Raw genomic sequence first — 21,731 nt, forward strand, 5'->3', positions numbered from 1 at the left:
CAAAAGGTGTGCATGACCCAGCTGCTACTTCTCTCTCCAGCATCCCCCGAGGTCATGCCTTCCTCGGCTCCACACACGTGACCCAGAGTCCTCAGCCCCCAGACCCACACAGCTCTCTCTGCTACCTGCATTACTCTTGTCCCTCCCCTTCCCCAATAACTCCTCAGTGAGGCAGTTCCCACCTCCCAGGGGAGATGAGGTGCACACTCCCTCAGAGCCTGTTCCCCATCTACCACGTTGGAAGCCAATTAATGAAAACTCATGTGGCTAGGGACTATGGCTAGGGACTATCTCCCCCCCTACACTAGAAGCTTTGTGAGGTCAAAACTATCTCTGTCTTGTCCACCCTTGTGTTTTCAGTGCCCAAGGTGATGCTTCCTGAGAATTAATATACATTGGCTGACTGACGTTCTAAACCTGTGGCTCTTATTGAAACAGAGTCAAAAGCAGACTAAATAATAAACATGCCAAGATTTACACACTACTCTTCTTTTCAAATTATGTAGCTGCTATGATTCATAAAACACCAAATTCAGTGAAAACTTTTACTGACTTCATGGTTGCTCTTTGCTATTTATTCTCTTCACCGGTGAAGACTAGACATTCATCTACACATCTATGCATAACGTTAAGAGCAGTCTTCAAACTCACATCATTAATAGAACAGTTAAAAGACATGCCCACAAAAAAGAACTACAATCCTGCAGCATGTGGAATGAAAACCACATTCACAGAAACATAGACAAGATAAAAAGGGAGAGGGCTATGCACCAGATGAAGCAACAAGATAAACCCCCCCCAAAAAAAACTAAATGAAGTGGAGATAGGCAACCTTCCAGAAAAAGAATTCAGAATGATAGTGAAGATGATCCAGGACCTCGGAAAAAGAATGGAAGCAAAGATCGAGAAGATGCAAGAAATGTTTAACAAAGACCTAGAAAAATTAAAGAACAAACAAACAGAGATGAACAATACAATAACTGAAATGAAAACAACACTAGAAGGAATCAATAGCAGAATAACTGAGGCAGAAGAACAGATAAGTGACCTGGAAGACAGAATGGTGGAGTTCACTGCTGCAGAACAAAATAAAGAAAAAAGAATGAAAAGAAATGAAGACAGCCTAAGAGACCTCTGGGATAACTTGAAACACAACAACATTCGCATTATAGGGGTCCCAGAAGGAGAAGAGAGAAGGGACCCGAGAAAATATTTGAAGAGATTATAGTCGAAAACTTCCCTAACCTGGGAAAGGAAATAGCCACCCAAGTCCAGGAAGTGCAGAGAGTCCCATACAGGATAAACCCAAGGAGAAACACGTCGAGACACATAGTAATCAAATTGGCAAAAATTAAAGACAAAGAAAAATTATTGAAAGCAGCAAGGGAAAAATGACAAATAACATACAAGGGAATTCCCATAAGGTTAACAGCTAATTTCTCAGCAGAAACTCTACAAGCCAGAAGGGAGTGGCATGATATACTTAAAGTGATGAAAGGGAAGAACCTACAACCAAGATTACTCTACCCAGCAAGGATCTCATTCAGATTCGATGGAGAAATCAAAACCTTTACAGACAAGCAAAAGCTAAGAGAATTGAGCACCACCAAACCAGCTCTACAACAAATGCTTAAGGAACTTCTCTAAGTGGGAAACACAAGAGAAGAAAAGGACCTACAAAAACAAACCCAAAACAATTAAGAAAATGGTCATAGGAACATACATATCGATAATTACCTTTAACTTGAATGGATTAAATGCTCCAACCAAAAGACACAGGCTCGCTGAATGGATACAAAAACAAGACCCATATATATGCTGTCTGCAAGAGACCTGCTTCAGACCTAGGGACATATACAGACTGAAAGTGAGGGGATGGAAAAAGATATTCCATGCAAGTGGAAATCAAAAGAAAGCTGGAGTAGCAATACTCATATCAGATAAAATAGACTTTAAAATAAAGAATGTTACAAGAGACAAGGAAGGACACTATGCAATGATCAAGGGATCAATCCAAGAAGAAGATACAACAATTATAAATATATATGCACCCAATGTAGGAGCACCTCAATACATGAGGCAAGTGGTAACAGCTATAAGAGAGGAAATCAACAGTAACACAATAATAGTGGGGGACTTACACCTCACTTTCACCAATGGACAGATCATCCAAACAGAAAATTAATAACGAAACAAAGCTTTAAATGATACAAGAGACCAGATAGATTTAATTGATATTTATAGGACATTCCATCCAAAAACATCAGATAACACTTACTTCTCAAGTGTGCATGGAACATTCTCCAGGATAGATCACATTTTGGGTCACAAATCAAGCCTCAGAAAATTTAAGAAAATTGAAATCATATCAAGCATCTTTTCTGACCACAACGCTATGAGATTAGAAATGAATTACAGGGAAAAAAAGTAAAAAACACAGACACATGGAGGCTAAACAATACACTACTAAATAACCAAGAGATCACTGAAGAAATCAATGAGAAAATAAAAAAAAAACCTAGAGACAAATGACAATGAAAACACGACGATCCAAAACCTATGGGAGGCAGCAAAAGCAGTTCTAAGAGGGCAGTTTATAGCTATACAAGCCTACCTCAAGAAACAAGAAAAATCTCAAATAAACAATCTAACCTTACACCTAAAGGAACTAGAGGAAGAAGGACAAACAAAACCCAAAGTTAGCAGAAGGAAAGAAATCATAAAGATCAGAGCAGAAATAAATGAAATAGAAACAAAGAAAACAATAGCAAAGATCAATAAAACTAAAAGCTGGTTCTTTGAGAAGATATACAAAATTGATAAACCATTAGCCAGACTCATCATGAAAAAGAGGGAGAAGACTCAAATCAATAAAATTAGAAATGAAAAAGGAGAAGTTACAACAGACACTGCAGAAATACAATGCATCCTTAGAGACTACCACAAGCAACTCTATGCGAATAAAATGGACAACCTGGAAGAAATGGACAAATTCTTAGAAAGGTATAACCATCCACAAGTGAACCAGGAAGAAACAGAAAATATGAACAGACCAATCACAAGTAATGAAATTGAAACTGTGATTAAAAATCTTCCAACAAAAAAAGTCCAGGACCAGACGGCTTTACAGGTGAATTCTATCAAACATTTAGAGAAGAGCTAACACTCATCCTTCTCAAACTCTTCCAAAAATTTGTGGAGGAAGGAACACTCCCAATCTCATTCTATGAGGCCACCACCACCCTGATATCAAAACTAGACAAAGATACTACGAAAAAAGAAAATTACACACCAATATCACTGATGAATATAGATGCAAAAATCCTCAACAAAATATTAGCAAACAGAATACAACAACCCATTAAGAGGATCACACACCATGATCAAGTGGGATTTATCCCAGGGATGCAAGGATTCTTCAATATATGCAAATCAATCAATGTGATATACCGTATTAACAAATTAGAAGAATAAAAACCATATGATCATCTCAGTAGATGCAGAAAAAGCTTTTGACAAAATTCAACACCCATTTATGACAAAAACTCTCCAGAAAGTGGGCATAGAGGGAACCTACCTCAACATAATAAAGGCCATATATGACAAACCCACAGCAAACATCATTCTCAATGGTGAAAAACTGAAAGCATTTCCTCTAAAATCAGGAACAAGACAAGGATGTCCATTCTCACCACTATTATTCAACATAGTTTTGGAAGTCCTAGCCCGGCAATCAGAGAAGAAAAAGAAATAAAAGGAATACAAATTGGAAAAGAAGAAGTAAAACTGTCACTGTTTGCAGATGACATGATCCTATACATAGAGAATCCTAAAGGCGTCACCAGAAAACTACTAGAGCTAATCAATGAATTTGGTAAAGTCGCAGGATACAAAATTAATGCAGAGAAATCTCTTGCATTCTTCTATACTAATGATGAAAAATCTGAAAGAGAAATTAAGGAAACACTCCCATTTACCATTGCAACAAAAAGACTAAAATACCTAGGAATAAACCTACCTAGGGAGACAAAAGACCTGTATGCATAAAACTATAAGACACTGATGAAAGAAATTAAAGATGATACCAACAGATGGAAAGATATACCATGTTCTTGGATTGGAAGAATCGATACTATGAAAATGACTATACTACCCAAAGCAATCTACAGATTCAATGCAATCCCTATCAAATTACCAATGGCATTTTTTACAGCACTAGAACAAAAAATCTTAAAATTTGTATGGAGACACAAAGACCCTGAATAGCCAAAGCAGTCTTGAGGGAAAAAAGCGGAGCTGGAGGAATCAGGCTCCCTGACTTCAGACTTTACTACAAAGCTACAGTAATCAAGACAATACGGTACTGGCACAAAAACAGAAATATAGATCAATGGAACAAGATAGAAAGCCCAGAGATAAACCCACACACCTATGGTCAACTAATCTATGACAAAGGAGGCAAAGATATACAATGGAGAAAAGACAGGCTCTTCAATAAGTGGTGTTGGGAAAACTGGACAGCTACATGTAAAAGAATGAAATTAGAACACTCCCTAACACCATACACAAAAATAAACTCAAAACGGATTAGAGACCTAAAGGTAAGACGAGACACTATAAAACTCCTAGAGGAACACATAGGAAGAACACTCTTTGACATAAATCACAGCAAGATCTTTTTTGATCCACCTCCTAGAGTAATGGAAATAAAAACAAAAATAAACAAATGGGACCTAATGAAACTTAAATGCTTTTGCACAGCAAAGTAAACCATAAACAAGATGAAAAGACAACCCTCAGAATGGGAGAAAATATTTGCAAACGAATCAACGGACAAAGGATTAATCTCCAAAATATATAAACAGTTCAGGCAGCTCAATATTAAAAAAACAAACAACCCAATCCAAAAATGAGCAGAAGACCTAAATAGACATTTCTCCAAAGAAGACATACAGATGGCCAAGAAGCACATGAAAAGCTGCTCAACAGCACTAATTATGGAGAAATGCAAATCAAAACCACAATGAGGTATCACCTTACCCCAGTTAGAATAGGCATCATCAGAAAATCTACAAACAACAAATGCTGGAGAGGGTGTGGAGAAAAGGGAACCCTCTTGCACTGTTGGTGGGAATGTAAATTGATACAGCCACTATGGAGAACAGTATGGAGGTTCCTTAAAAAACTAAAAAGAGAGCTACCATATGATCCAGCAATCTCACTACTGGGCATATACCCAGACAAAACCATAATTCAAAAAGATACATGCACCCCAATGTTCATTGCAGCACTATTTACAATAGCCAGGTCATGGAAGCAAACTAAATGCCCATCGACAGATGAATGGATAAAGAAGATGTGGTATATATATATACAATGGAATTTTACTCAGCCATAAAAAGGAACGAAATTGGGTAATTTGTGGAGACGTGGATGGATCTAGAGACTGTCATACAGAGTGAAGTAAGTCAGAAAGAGAAAAACAAATATCGTATATTAACGCATGTATGTGGAACCTAGAAAAATGGTACAGATGAACCAGTTTGCAGGTCAGAAATTGAGACACAGATCTAGAGAACAAACGTATGGTCACCAAGGGGGGACAACCGCGGTGGGGTGGAGGTGGGGGTGTGATGAATTGGGCGATTGCTATTGACATGTATACACTGATGTGGATAAAACGGATGACTAGGGCTTCCCTGGTGGCGCAGTGGTTGAGAGTCCGCCTGCCGATGCAGGGGACACGGGTTCCTGCCCCGGTCCGGGAAGATCCCACATGCCGCGGAGTGGCTGGGCCCGTGAGCCATGGCCACTGAGCCTGCGCATCCAGAGCCTGTGTTCCGCAACGGGAGAGGCCACAGCAGTGAGAGGCCCACGTACAGAAAAAAAAAAAAAAAAAAGATGACTAATAAGAACCTGCTGTATAAAAAAATAAATAAAATTAAATTAAAAAATTTAAAAAAGACATCCCCTAATTGTGCCTATTGTTAATAAGGGAAATTGTTTCCCACTCATGCCAGTAAAGTAAATCCTTTAGGGTAGCAAAGTGCAAATTAGACGCTTTATATTGAGTTGAAAATCCTTTTAGCTAATAAGCCTTTTTTCTGCCGTTCTAAGAATCCCTGAAAGTTTCAAGTTCTGACACACACAGTAAACAACAGAGTAAATATGTGAGTCCTGCACAGGCATTGTGAGTGGATCCTCACTGATTTGACCTTCTTCAAAATTTACCTGGAAAAACTGCTCATAATATTTTCACTGTGATTCAGGAGGCTTTTTTGATAAGAGATCTAGAGGTTTAAGCATAATTCACAACAGACAAAACAATACACACATGGTCACCCTTCAGTCAAATGTGCAACCGTTTTCAAAGATGTATTTTTCCTCTTTCATTCAACATATATGTACTGAGCCCCTACTAATATATTAGAAGCACTGTGCTAAACACACAAAGACAAAATTCCTGCCCTTATGAGTTCATCGACATGCAGCAAACGGCACTGAGTACTTTATGAGAGTTACCAGAAGGTGCTTTGAGAAGGGACAGGGCAGAGCGCCTAAGAGCAAATCTCAGGAATGTTAGAGGGACACTCCTCCAACCCAGATCATCAGACTGTCCGAAACACGGTCCACTACCCTCAACTTGCAGAGACCCCCAAATCCACAGGCTTGAGTTATCAGGGGTTAAGTGAGATGCACTTTTTTTTTTTTTTTTTTTTTTGCGGTACGCGGGCCTCTCACTGTTGTGGCCTCTCCCGTTGCGGAGCACAGGCTCCGGACGCACAGGCTCAGCAGCCATGGCTCACGGGCCCAGCCGCTCCACAGCATGTGGGATCCTCCCAGACCGGGGCACGAACCCATGTCCCCTGCATCGGCAGGCGGACTCTCAACCACTGAGCCACCAGGGAAGCCCGAGATGCACTTTATTTAAACAAAAAACCATGCACTATCTCTCTCGTGTGTCTGATTATTAAGTACATAAAAACTACAATCATTGCCATGGTAAAGTATTGTTTTTAAGACACCAAAATCTTAAAGGGCTGATTTAAGTCTATGGGACTTTGTAAGTTTACACAAATATTGACAGGAAGATAAAATATGAAATAGGTCAAACACTGTTGACATTAATAGTATATGCAAGCAGCTTCAACAAGGGTGCCCAAAAACTTAGCACTGCAATAATACACTAGGAAATTGAATTTTGCTGCTTTTTTAAAAATTGATGCAGTAACTTAACTGAAAAAAAAATTGGAAGACAATGAGTCTCCCAAGCCAGACCTAACAATTTTTAAATCTAAATGAACCTCCTTCCATTTTATGGGTTTCCCTTAAGCCTTTTAAGGCTTTCTACTCGGTGCCTTGCTACCGTATAACTAACACTATGCTAAAAGTGCCTTCCCATAATGCAACCTGATCCAGATAAAAACTGTTTCCCAGCTAATACTAAAAAAGTGGTAATAAACAGTATAGACAAGGCCTCGGGTTCTCTGAAAGTAGGGAGCAGATTAATTATGCATAAATAAAATAAGCCAGCCCAAACTTGTACCACCTTTCACAACATTTTTAATCACAAATGAACTTGAAAAATTAATATTTACTTAGCACTCCATGCTAAATGTTAGATACTATACTAGGATTAAACTAGGTGGCGTGTATAGAATGCCTAATGACCCTATTGCTATTATTCCCATTTAAGAGGGGAAAAGTCAGGCCTTACATCAGCTGAGTGGTCCACATCTCACATCTAGTTGAGGTGGCAGAGGCGGGAATCAAACCCAGGTCTTTCCACCAAACTGAGAGTGTGTAACCCAGTGTTCCTCACTGAACCTGCTAGAATGGTATTTATAGTGGTGCCCATTTTCTGAGGAGAGGAGGGAGAGCATTCATTAGGTCCTCAAAGAGACCCAAAACACCCTCTCAAAGGCTAAGAACCCCTGCACCATACTGGCACCAGTGTAAGAGCCAGAAAATGTGCACTGGACTTCAACCCCTCTCACCAAGACTATAACTTCTCTACTCCACAGTTTTAGTTTCTCTTTAAAATTCTCAGAGCAAGTCAAGATTTCCACTCCTGGACAATTTCCAGCATCCCCTGCCACAGGTTAAGTTACACAATAAATTGCAATACTGTATCACTTTACATCCAATTCTGAGATTTCACAAATACTGACCAATGTTATTTAGTCATTCCACTTTCCAAAATGTGTTTCAATCAACCATTCCTCAGTGCAGTGCCTGTGAAATAAGCTATCGTTACATCCACTTCCAAGAAAATAAAACACTGTCACCCTGAGGCCAGGCAATAAATCAGCTACAGGATTGGGATCAAAAGTGAGAAGTTCCTGACTTCCCCCACCTGAGATCTGCAAGACCATGTTATGTATCATGAATTACCCTCCTAGCTACGCAGAAAACATAGGGCAACTAACTCTATCATCATCTCTACCGATGGCAACACTATGTTAGAATCTAGTGGTAAACCATTACGTTGGGTCACACTCCCTACTGCCCAGTGACCAGTGTGCTCATCTCGGGAAGTACGCCAGCACATGCCTCACATCTTTCAAAGGGAGACGCAACCACTGAGAGCACTGGTTTAGTCTGGGGGTTTTGTCAGGTAACTCTGTGGTGGGTGTGATGCTCAGCTTAACTCCTGGCACCCTGTCCCTAGGATCAACCTGCACTTTGGATCCATCCTAAATTCCTGATCAGAAAAGGGGAGTGTTCGTGTGAAAATAAACTTTACCTTGAAGTTCACTGGTCATACCCCTCATTTTACAGATTATTAAACTGACCTCAGAGGAATCAGCTCATCCAAGATCTCACAATTCAGAAGCAGAGACAGTTCTAGAAAGCAAATCTCCAGGCACCTGTCCAGGATCCTCGCATTCCTCCAGGCACTGGGGAATAGGTTCTGGTTACTGCCAGAGGCTTGGCCCACCACTAGGGTTTGCTCCATCTCTGCCAGGTTAGGACTTGACTCCCCTCACTTTGTGCCAGATCCAGTCTATGCCTCCAGACTGGGGTCCCAGGGGGCTACTGTCAGAGCACTGGCCTCGGCTTGCATCTTCCGACGGACAGAGACAATTACTTACTAAAACTAACCCCATCAGAGAGGAAGAAAATACCACACTGGCACTGAGGAATTAACTTCACAAGGAGGCCCTGTTCGGGTGATGTTTTATTTATGGCCTTTCCCTGATCAAGATGACTTCCCCTCAAGAAATGTCCAAAGCAACCAATCAAAGACACCAAGAGCCTTATGCTTCCTTAACTGTCCTCCAAAAGCAGAAAAAAAGCCAGAGAAAACAGGCGAGAGGACACCAAGTCATAGTTTCAATGTGTCAGGACGCGACCCACAAGTTTCGCACGAATATTCTTCCAAGAAACCAGGATGGACGCAGTCCCCCGAAGAAGGGGGCACGTTCCCCATTCAGTCTGGCGACCAGCACGCATCTGGACACCCCGGGACAAGTCCAACTGGGAGATGCAGAAGCGCAGGTCAGCGCCGCCGGCCGCGGGCCGGAGGACCGACGCCGCGGGACCAGCCAAAACCACCCGCGGGGGACCCCGGAGCCAATGCAACCGAAACTCCGCCGCGCAACTTCGCGGATACCGCTGCCAGCCGTCCCCCACCTCCAACACACCCACTCTCCTCTCACACCCGTCCCTTCACCACACTCCTCCTTCTGCCCAAGCGCTACCGTGGGAAGCAACGCCCACTTCGGAGAACGAGGTCTCAGTTGTGGGGACAAGCCAGGCGTCCAGCTCACGTCCATTCACAGACCCAAAGGAGCAGATCCTGACCGACGGAGTTTGCTGCTTTGACACTGGAGAAGCACACTATCAGGCAGCACATGTACACGCACGCGCGCGCGCGCACACACACACACACACAGGTAACAGCCATGGGGAAACCGGTGACCCACAGGGAAGCTCCTGTCATTACCCAGGGCTCGAGGCACAACATCTGGGGTCCCTCCCCCTCTCCAGGCCCCAGCGCGCGATGCCCACCACCCGCGTGCGGGATGGAGAACTGGGGTCGCCTGGCAGCCTGGACCAGAGGGGCGGGGGGTGGGGGGGAAGGCGGACCCACCTCCTCATCCTGCTCTTCCTGGGACGCGCTGCTGCCCCGGGGCGCGGGGGGCGCGGCTCCTCCTGGCAGCGGCGGCGGCGGCGCGGGGACTCCACGCTCGGGCACCAAGCGCGCGGGAGCCCACGCGGCGGGCGGCCGAGCGCCGCCCGGCGGCGGCGGCGGCGGGTGCTCGCGAGAGAAGCTGGGCTCCCCTTCCTCCGACAGAGTTTCTGAGCCCGATGAGGACTCGGCCGAGGAAGCTCCCGGGGAGGACGCGGCAGCCGCCGCAGGGGCGGGAGTCCGGGCACCGTGGCCGCTGCAGCCGCGGAGCACTGGCTCCAGCACCTCCGAAACTTTCTCCCCCATTTCCCTCTCAGGCCCAAAGTGCGGCCTGAAGACCGGCGAGGGCGCGGCACGCACTCAACGCCTCCAGGGAAAGCCTCGAATTGCTGGGCTCCTGCTCGCTCTCGCTGCCGCTCCCGGGCTGCAGAGAGCTCCGCCGGCAACTACATGGCCGCGGCCGGGCCGCCGGAGCCTGCAGCCAAGTTAGCAGCCGCCCGGGCCCGGCGGCCGACTGGGGCTCCCGCGCGCGGGGACATGCCAGCGCGGGTCCGCGCTCTGCGCTCCACAACCGTCCCGTGCAGGGCCCGAGCCGCCGGGACTGCGGCTTCTCCAGCAAAACCTACCCCTCCGGGACCGAGCGGGGCCGGCGAAAGAGACGGGCAGCCGGGGGAACCAATGGCAGAGCAAGCACGCCGGTGGGCGGAGGCTACGGCGCCCCAGGCGCACCTGCGTCAGGTAGGGGAGGCGGGGCCGAGGCGCCGGCTGCTGGGTCGGGGTCCGGGGGACTGGAACGAGGCACGTGCACTGGGAGGGTGGGAATGGAGCCCGGAATCGGAGCCTAAGCCTGGTACTCTGAATTTAGCCAAGGAGTGGCTGGCGGTCCTGGGAACGCCAGGGGGAGATGGCCGAGAGGGCAGTGAGACCTTGGACAAGAAATGGACTTCGTTTCCAAAAAGTGGAATCCAGGAAACTGACCAGAAGGAGAAGTAGCTGGGCTTTAAGGATAAAAGGCTTTAAGGGTAAAACAGTCACACACATGCACGCACCCACCAGCGTGCTGGAGGAGAAAGGGGAAAACTTCATGGTACAGTGAGTGCATCCAAACCGAGCTGATCTCCGATCCCGGATTCTCCACTTAAGCTCCCTGGGCTTCAGTGTTCTCAACTGGAAATGGAGACAGTCATATCTGTCTTGTCTCCGTATGAGCAGAATTAGAACAAATATATTTAAAGCTTCAGCAGACTGCCTGGCTTAGACACATGGAGAGTTTTCAAAAGACTATTTTCTGTCTTTATTTCTGTTTGTAAATTAAAAAGTTAAGTCAAAGACGTGTACCTTTTGAAAGGGAGGAAAAGGACAAATTATGCCCCTGTATTTAATTAGGACCAAGAATATGCCCAGCACTGTGCCAGATACTAGACAAAACTGAATTAGAGAGGGCTGCTGGCCCACCATTGCCTGTCTTTCCACATCAGCTAAGCAGAGGATGAAGAGAGATCACATTTCCACTTTACTTTCTCCTAGCCCTGGCTTGTAAACCAACAAGATGCAGGACTGGTTGCTTCATCTTCCTTACCTCTAAGAACTAGGAGAAAGAACTTTCACCAAGGGCACCAATAGAATCACCTTAAGGCCCTCTCTGGGTGGCCTTCAGCATGATGGGGTGACTTGACTATCTCAGAAGCCAACAGTCAGCTCAGCGGTGGGAAATAAATGATTCCTCACTTGCCTTCAGCTCCAGTCCTACTGTGAGCTCTGGCACTGCGACCTGGGATCTAAATTCAACCAGATTCAATTCCACAGACATTGACTGAGATGTGTGCCTGGTGCTTGCAGGGGATACAAAGATGAGTAAGTCAGGTCCCCTGCCCTGGAGGAGCCTATGGTCAAGCAAGAGATTGATGCTGCATAATATATTTCCATTATTAATTTTCAAAAGCTATGGTAGCTACACTAATAATGTGCCATAGGAGAAGAGGAAAGAGTCACAGGAAAACAATTAGGTCCTCAAGCTCAGGAGTGCTCAAGAATCTTAGATTTCTCCTTGTCAGAACAGCCTTGCCAAAGATCCTTAAGAAGTGGAGGACTCGAGTTGAAAGCCCCTTCAGCTAATGAGCCCTTTTATGCTATCACCATATCTACATATAAGTGATACATCATACAGAGTGCTTCATCATACTGGACAGAAAGCTTTGTCCTGATCAGTTTCCCTCCCCAAGATGAGGGGGAAGGAAATATAATGTGACCCCATTGCCATAGACAGCCATACTGCAAAACAGCTCTGGCTGTCAGGCTTCCATTGTGATGCTTCAGAATTATCTGAGGGGCTGTGAAGACCTGCTGAGGCAAAAGAACAGTTCTAGTAAACTGACTAGTTATGAGAACAAGGCTATAGAGAGAGCACAGTGGGGCAGTCTGAATCCGATCTTGGGCTGCACAATTGCTTTTCTAGTCAGGAGTATTGGTCTTTATCTGAGCCCCTATGTGGTTGATTCACCACAGCTGAAGTAAAATGATGACCTAAGCAAGCCATTCACATGAAAGAGGAGGAGTGGTACTTTTCAGTACATCAGAAAAGAAGCAAGACATGATCTGAATTGCTAACAGGAAGAATGATAATAGCTATTATTGCTTCCTCCATAAGCATCTATGGGTATTCTCATTTAATCCTGGCAACAGCCTTATGAGATAGAGTCTATTAGCCCCACTTTATAGATTAAGAAACTGAGGATCTGCAAGGTCAAATAACTTGCCAAAGGTCACACAGCAAGTGAGTGGTAGAACTGTGATTTGAACACAGCAGTCTGGTCCAAGGCACTTTCTTAAACATTTCAATATATTGCCACTCAGAACAGACAACTTTTTCAAGTACATATATATATTAGACTACAAATATCCATAGGGTAGGGACTTTGTTGTCTTGATTTAACATGTAAAAGGATATAAAAGGATACTTGCAGAACTGATATTTTTCCCCACATTTATAAGGCACTTAGTGTATGCCAGGCAAGGTTTTAAACACTTGACAAATATTAATTTTCTTAATCCCATATCAACCCTATAAGGTAGCCACCATTATTATTCTCATATTACATATGCGAAATGTGTGAAATGGCACAGAGAAGTCAGGTAACTTTCCTAAAGTCACACAGCTAGCAAGTGATAGTTGAGCAATTTGGCCCCAGCATTCATGCTCCTAACCCCTACAGATCAAAGTCAAGTAATAGATCAGTATTTCCTGAACTTTTTAAACCTTACCCTCAAATAAGAGATATATTTTACATTGCAACTCATGACACATGTACATACATACAAATATAAATAAAATTCCATGAAATAGTACTTACCCTTCCTATAAGACTAGAATTTTTTATTATATTTTAGTGAAAATAAAAATACTAGTTGTGATCAGCTAAATGAATTTCACACTCCATTTTGACACATGTAGTTGAAAGCAATGTATTTAATCGTCTCCTTAGCTGACCCATGAGGAAAATATGACTATGGTTCAGGCTGAGAGTTTCCAGACCAGAACTGTGCAAACTCAAAGGATGACTCTGTAAATAGAAGATGATCAGAAGGTCAGGATAGTTCCCCAAAGGTATCCCAATTAGACCTATGGACAAATGCTGGGGTATGGCCAAACCACTAGGCCAGTTTTGATTGAAACCCTACAGTGCACGTTTCTTATCTTATTAATTAAATTATAAATACCATCCTCAGTGGCCAGAAAGCACCACTCCAAGGGAACTTCTCATAAATATCCCTAATGTTGGAGACTTTGGGACCAGAGATAGGCATAAAAGCATGGCTTTTTTCCTGCTGTGTCACTGTAGGCAAGAGCCAGAAAAATAAAAACAACTTAGTCATTACTCCTGGGAAGCCAATACTGTAGCTTCACATGACAGAACCAGATTAGCCTATAGACTGGGAAGGATAAGGTCAGCCTATTCCAGGGTAACCAGTGTCCACACGTTCTACTAGATGTGCTCTCAAGTGTCTGGTTCAGGGACAAACACCCCAGGCACTGCATGTTCATTTTGTCTTGTGATTGGACACTGGCATCAGTTCTCTGTGCTCTCCCAAGTGATGGGAGACACTGCCTCTGGGAATGCCTGTTGCCTCTGTCAGTCTCTGCTGTGTGGGTGAGGCCAAGTGTGAATGTCAGTGTCAAGCCCTGTCTCTATGAGATGGAGGATTTTCGAGGTCAAGTCATCACACATTTAGTCTATTCCCAGTGTCATGACCTTTCTCCCAAGTTAGCACTTGATAAACTTGAAGTCAATTGTCCTTTCTTACATACGTAAAATTAGAACATTATAAATTCAGAATGAAGATTTTTGTAAAATTACAAGTGAATATGTTCATATTCAATACCCCCCAAAATCCTAAATATCATATGCTCTTTGGATTACAAAGATATTATTCACCTTTGGTAGGTTTTAAATTTTTCATTATTAATAATAGGTTTGCCTGATGCCCCGTGACCAATAAAGTACAATTTTGTGACAAAGTAAGCATCAATAAAAATGTGGTCATTGAGGTGGCCTCGACTGGGGTTTTTGATTTATACCAGAGGGTGTAGCATGATATAGACCATGACAGTTTCTGACTATCCAGCTGGAAGGAAAAGCCCTCGTAGCATCTCAACCTCCTGTTTGTGTTTGAGACTCTAGGAAAGGAAAGGTTACAGTACAAGGTTTCAGAAGGAAGTAGAAGAATTTCTTCAGTGATAGTTGAAAAGGACAGGTGAGGAAAAATAATATCCTGATTTGCTTCTGTTGGAGTCTCTAACCTACATGTTGAGAAGGATGGGAAACTAAGTTATATTAACAAGTTAAAATAAGCCTGTAATGGACCAAACAAGAGGATGCTGCTGATCTGAGCTCTCAGGTGAATATTTCTCTACGTGCCGTATGTAGAGCCCTTGTTTCATATTGCCAAGATACAGGCAGGGGAACAAGGTGTTTGTTCCCTGGCCTCAGCCAAAAGTTTCGGGATCTGCATTTTTAAGGATTACCCCAATCGTGTATCAAGTGTATGAAAGCTTGAGGATTACTGAAGATGATCCTAATTTGAAGATCCGAGAGCTGTTCTGTGGGGCAAATGTGCGTGCGTGGCTCTGTAGAAAGTGACTAGAAAGAGCTTGATGGATTGCAGCCTGTGTCTCTCTGGGCCTCTTTGTTCTTAGAGAACAACTACCTTGGGGAGACCAAGGCAGCTTAGCAGATGGACAGGAATATGCATATGCTGAAAACAGCTGGAAAAACTGAGCTAATACACAAAAAGAACTCAGAATAACGTTCCCTGGAGGATTCTGTTTAAACAACATTCAAAATGGTGACCCATTTCCCACAGAAGACTCCAATCTTTTGCATTTGCCTTTCCAAGATAGATAAGATAGATATTCACATCTGGGATTTTTTTGTTATGCTTTCAGCATGAAATGTTCTTTTATTATCATTCTTCATTTTTCAAAAAGATTTATTCAGGTCTCTTTGCCTGTTTAGGAAATAGAAGACATGCAAACACATTTACTCATTTTTATTCATTATAGCGGTTTACTTTCAGAATCAATCGGTTCCACTTTCCACTTTCAATTCATAGAGCAACCTCCTTGACTCTGTCTACACTGCATGGCAAGTAGTTCCTTCTACCACTCACTCCAACTAATTAGAAAATAAAATGATGCTGAATAGTAACCTAGCAAGTAGCAACTCTTTCCACAATCATAAGCCAGCTTGCAGCCCTAGAGGTAATGTTTAAGGATTTTTGTACTTGAGGAGATAGTCTTCCAGTCCCTTTCCCCTCAAAGTGTGTTTTGCCACTAAGCTGACCTAGGAACTCATTAGAAATGCAGAGTCTCAGTCCCCGCCCCAGACCCACTCTATCAGAATTTTAACAAGATTCCCGGGGACTTCATATCCACATTACAGTTAGAAAAGCACTGCTTTAGTTTGGTTCTCACATGTGGCTGTATATTAGAATCACCTGTGGAACTTTAAAAATTATTGACCCTTTGGTCCCACCCTCAAGATTTTCTGATTTAACTGGTTTGGGTTGGGGGTCTGAACACCAGGATTTAACAAGTTCCCTAGGTGGGAAGTGGTCTATCTTTGGGCCAAGTTGGGGAAATACAAGATAAGCCTGGAACAATTCATGGTGCCACAAACTAAGGAATTGCTCAAAAAAAGATAGGACCTTGTTGGCAGAACACAGGTTCCAGGCTAAAGCAACAAAATAAATCATGATAATGTTGGTTTTAAACCACAGAATAAAATCAATAATCGTGAATCCAAACTCATATAAATATTGAAATAAGAAAGTAAATGGAGGAGCAGAGATAACTCTTCTTCTCAATAGAATTCTAGTTAACAGATGTAGAAAGAAAGAGGGAAATAAGAATCACCATTAGGCAAACACCACAAAAATAAATGTAGCAGACAAGATCCAAAAATGTGTGCTCACATTAGCCAGCAAAAGTTTGAGGAATAGGATTTTCGTAGCTCGAAGTACTTCCACCACGATACTTACCAATATGAAACCAACCAGTATAAAGTGAAAGATAGTCACTTTACAGTACAGAAACCCAACAGACACCAACCTAACCATATAAATAACACTGGTAATAAGACATATCAATATCCTGAACCCCATGCTATGAAGTACATCATTATTTTTATGACATTCTTTTTTTAAAAATTTTATTGGAGTATAGTTGATTTACAATGTTGTGTTTTGTGATGTTCTTGACCCCCCCAAAAATGCATAACATAACACCAATCACAAGAAAACATGACAAATCCAAATTGAGGGATACTGTTCAGAATTACTGATCAGGGCTCTTCAAACATATCAAGGTGATGAAAGATAAGGAAAGTGTGATGAAACATTACAGAAACTAAGAAGTGACAACTAAATAAAATGTGGGATCTTGGGTAGGATCCTGGAACCACAAAAAGGACATTAGTGGGGGGAAAATGGTGAAATTTGAATCAAGTCTGCAGTTTGGTTAATAATATTGGACCAATGTTAATACCTACACTTGACAATTATACTATGGTTATATAAGATCATTAGAGGAAGCAGGGTAAGGGATAGTAAGGAAATCTTTGTACTACTGTTGCAACTTTTCCGTAAATTTAAAATTAGTTCAAAATAAAATGTTAAAAAGCAAAAGTCCCTAGGTGAATATAATGGTAGCCAAAGTTGAGAAAAATAATTGGGCCACCCTCAATGGCCCAATTCCTCCCTGCCTCCTTTCTCCTTACTCAAGGAAAATAATTTTTTCCTGTCTTGCCCTCATCAAGTGGACTAGCTTGGGGTGGTTGGGACAGGGTACAACACTAAGTAAACAACATCAATGCTACAACCAGAGAAATGTCCACAGTGCGTGCCATGGGACCATACACTTGGAGCATAAGCATAGTGGTAAACACATATGGTACTTGGCTGCCCTGATTCCATTCTGCCTCCTTTTGATACGAGCATCCCAATTTATTCTTAAGGAATTGCCAATCTCCTTTTGATGGTCTTGTCATTCCAGGAGTGGGCTATCCTTGGATTTTAAATCTTGAGAAGAGTAATACAAGGACAGCAATGTCTGGACAAAGCTATCAATTAGCTCCCGTTAACTAGACCTAGAGTTGCTGTGGTTCCAGTACTTTCCCAAGTCTTAATCTCTGGCTTTTACTTTGCTTCTCTGAGTTACCAATAACACTTCCTTCTTATTGAATTAGCTAAAATCAGTGATTCCTTGACACCAAGAAACTCTAAGAAATACAGGTGTGCCGACCTAAATCCACTGGTCACCCAATCCAGGTGGGAAGCAGACATCTGAATGCCATCCAAGAGCTATTAGTGATACTAAACTTAAACAGGTATTCCTGACCTCAATAAGGGTCAAATTTAAGGAAACTGTTAATGTTTCAGGCAGAAAAGGGGTCTCCCTTACTGGAGGGTCAAATACTTGAGAAAAAAGAGCACACTTACAGAAAAAAAAGACATTTCAAGTCATGGCAGAAAGAGATCTCAGCACAGACTATGTTGGAATTGTCTGTCTTCCTACTAGGTTACGAGAGGCTTGAGGGCAAAAGCAAACCAAACATTTATCTAGCACCTTATTTGTGCTAACACCTAGCACAATGTCTGACATAGAGTAGCTCATGATAAATAATTATTGAATGAATGGATAAAACGATTGCCACCACATGACTTTAAACCAGCTTTATTAAAACTCTATGTTAATCTAAAGTTTGCTCAGTCCAAGACTTGTGTAGGTTGACAAAAGAACCCAAAAAAAGTCTAGGAGGAAAAAAATCTGTTTATGTAATAATGTGGCCTCATTCCTGGAAAGACCTTCATTTTAATAAAAACAATAATTGCATAAAAATCTTTAGCTCAAACTACCACTATTACTGTCCTGCTCACCGAAGTTCTTTACCAACTATTTGGCTTCCTAAAACAGCCAAACTAATAAGAACTGCCTGCATGTGATGTGAATAAGGTAGAAGGAACACTTGAGGAACATTTATGACTACTTGCTGGTCCAGGCTGCTGGCAAGGCAGGAAAGGCTACAAGAACCTCCCTGCTGGCAACCCAAGGATACCACTCAGGACCCTACACAGGGTGGGAAGAGTCTGTACCCTTATTTATAGAAAGTCTTATTCTTACGGAAACTCCATTCTTATGTAAGAATGTTAGGGCCCTTTATTACACTTAACTATGTTGCATAATTAATGAAAGGGAATCGTGGTGGCAGGGAGGAAGATGACGTGAGATAATGGGATGTTTCAGCATCTTACGACTCAGGGTTCTTCGTTGCCAACCACAGAATCAATTCTATGTGGTTAAAGTAGGAAATGATTTATTAAAAGATATTAGAATCCTCACAGAGTCTTTGGAAGAACTAAAGAAACAGGCTGTGGAGTGAGCTTCCAGAAACAATCCCCAGAACCCCAATGTAGAACTGGCTGGGGAGGGAATTGCTGTTCCTGGTGATTCCAGAACTACACCGCCACTCCCACCATCTGTGCATGCAAAATAGATGCCCTGCACCCCACCTGCTTCCTCACATAAATCACTCCTGTATCCATATCTCCATATGTGCATCTGATTAGCAGAACCTAAGTCACATGCTCCCTGGAGGCAAAGGAAACTGAGAAACGTTGGGGCTTTGCATTCTATCCCGGGAAGATGGGATTCACACCATGGGGAACCAACATAATGTAGGAGTGTCAAAAGATTTGGCTAACAGGGTAAACTAGAATGATTTAGACTTTGAAAGTCTCCAGCCCTTGATTAATTATGTTAATCTGCCCCCTGGCATAATGTTCTCAGCCATCAGGTTGAAGTGGGCCTGAGTATCATCTTCAGGATGCTTGCTCCCAACATCAGTCATTTCCCTGCTAAATATCTCATAAGGGGAAAGAATTATCACATACTGAACACATTCTATGTGCCAGACACTGTGCCAAATGCTTTATATGCATTATGTATTTAATCTCCTCCATAACCCAATTCAATGGTACTGTCTCCATTTATAGATAAAAATTTGGTGTTGAGAAATTAAATAGTTTTTCTCAAAGTCACTCAGTAAGGTGGGGCTAGGATTTAATCCAAAGTCTCTCTCTTGAGTTATGACAGATGGTCCTCAACTTATGATGGTTCGACTTACAATTTTTCAGCTTCACGATGGTGCAAAAGCGATACGCTTTCAGTAGAAACCATATGTCAAATTTTGAATTTTGATCTTTTCCCAGGCTATACTCTCTGGTGGTCCTGGGCCCCTCCCTCCCAATCAGCCATGCAATCACAAGGGGAAACAACCGATGCACTCACAGCCATTCTGTACCCATATAAACGTTCTGTTTTTCACTTTCTGTACAATATTCAAGAAATTACATGAGATAGTCAGTACTTTATTATAAGATAGGGTTAGTGTTAGATGATTTTGCCCAACTGTAGGCTAACGTAAGTGTTCTGAGCATGTTTAAAGAAGGCTAGGCTAAGCTCTGATGTTTGTAGTTTAGGTGTATTAAATGCATTTCCAACTTAGGATATTTTCAACTTATGATGGGTTTATCAGGACATAACCCCATCGTAAGTAAAGGAAGATCTGTACATTGGATTCTTACGTAGACCATTCATGAACCCACTGAAGAAGGTAGTGGTTTCAGGAGACCTTGTAAATGTGGCTGTGCATCTTTCTCGGGGGTCATCTAAAGCTTTTATCAGATTTCCAAAGGTGCATGTGATCCTCAAACAGTAATGAACTACTATACTACCCAAACATATAGTCCATTTGTTTATGATCATAAAGCTGTTTTGGGGAAGGGGGGTACACTCCAACTAATTTTTTTTTGATCTTAGCACTTATTGACTATGATATCATGTTGTAGTATGAGATTCAAATTTAAAATCTGAGTCAAGAGCCCTATCTTTTGGGGGGGAGGGGAATATATGTCTGTGTAGGAATGAGGAAGGGTTAAAACTGACAAGAAAGGTTCTCTCTGCAAGATGAGAAAGGGCTGAGCAAAACAGAAACATATTTTTCATTTAACTACTGAAGTCCTAGCTGTACATCAGAAAGCCTAGCGTCTATTTGTGACTTTGTCACCAACTCCATTTATCAGGGCTTCCATCACCTGTATGATGGGGGTGATATAAAACCTGCCATCGTTTCCTCCATCACAGTGTTATGAGATTGTTCTGAAAGTACTTTCATTTCCCCAACAGAAAGGCATTATAGATCTATTTAGATACCTGTTATGACTTCTTTGGGGGAAAGAAAATCACCTCGGAGAAGACTTGGCTTACAACTTCTAGGACTGAATGATTTCCGAGCCTCACAGGCATACGTCGCGGGAAGTTCTTTGTGAAGAACGACTTGTTTATTTCTTAGTTTTTCATTTCTAGTAGTTGCCTCTTCTCCTCTTTCCATTTGTTGTGTTTAAAAAAAAATCCAATATAAATAATCCTCTCAAATTATGTTAGCTAGATGGAATGTTGCTTTAGATGGTTCATTATTTATGTCTTGCTGTCAACATGTATATTATTTTCACAGAACACAAAAGCTTTACTCTAGAAACAAGATAACAATTGTTTTAAATCAGAAAGATGCAAAGGAGCCCAGGAGAGTTAGCCTGGCCCACTTGTAGACATAGCAGTAAACCCATAAATATAGGATCCTGTCTAAATGTAGCATTTTATGAACAGGGTCAACCATCTAAGTGTGAAATGTCCCCTTCTTTGCCATCTAGTCCCCAAGCAATCAGTTTTTTAAATGGCATTTTAGAAAGGTAATGAATATCTACTAACACCAGATGTAAACTTAATTTCAAAGCTGTGGACTAGGCCATAAATAAAAACATTGAGTGATTTCCATAGCTCAGCCTGTTCATGCCCATGGAAATATGGATGATCAACAAGGAAAGTCAAGACGTCTTCTCAAATAGAGTAAAATGGCAGATAGTATGAAGCGCAATTGGGGTTTCTTGTTGTTCTTGCTGTTATTGTTGTACTGTTTTTTCCCTTGAGTGGTTTTCATAAAGAAAAAAACATAAATAGATTAACAATTATGGTGGTACCTAA

At 42.2% G+C, this 21,731-nt stretch overlaps 1 protein-coding gene across 1 annotated transcript in view; it reads right to left on the bottom strand.

Moving 5' to 3' along the window:
* MAST4 (microtubule associated serine/threonine kinase family member 4) overlaps nt 1-10,603 on the bottom strand; it is a gene marked incomplete at its 5' end in the record, with an annotated part of 585,767 nt that extends 575,164 nt beyond the window's left edge. Inside the window, one exon of the mRNA XM_082620666.1 lies at nt 10,097-10,603. Within this exon, the coding sequence (XP_082476792.1) occupies nt 10,097-10,441 (345 nt within the window). The remainder of the gene's footprint in view (nt 1-10,096) is intronic.
* Between the last annotated feature and the right edge of the window lie 11,128 nt (nt 10,604-21,731).

This window comes from Mesoplodon mirus (assembly GCF_964341445.2).
Source record: "Mesoplodon mirus genome assembly, chromosome: 5".
Classification (NCBI taxonomy): Eukaryota; Metazoa; Chordata; class Mammalia; order Artiodactyla; family Ziphiidae; genus Mesoplodon; species Mesoplodon mirus.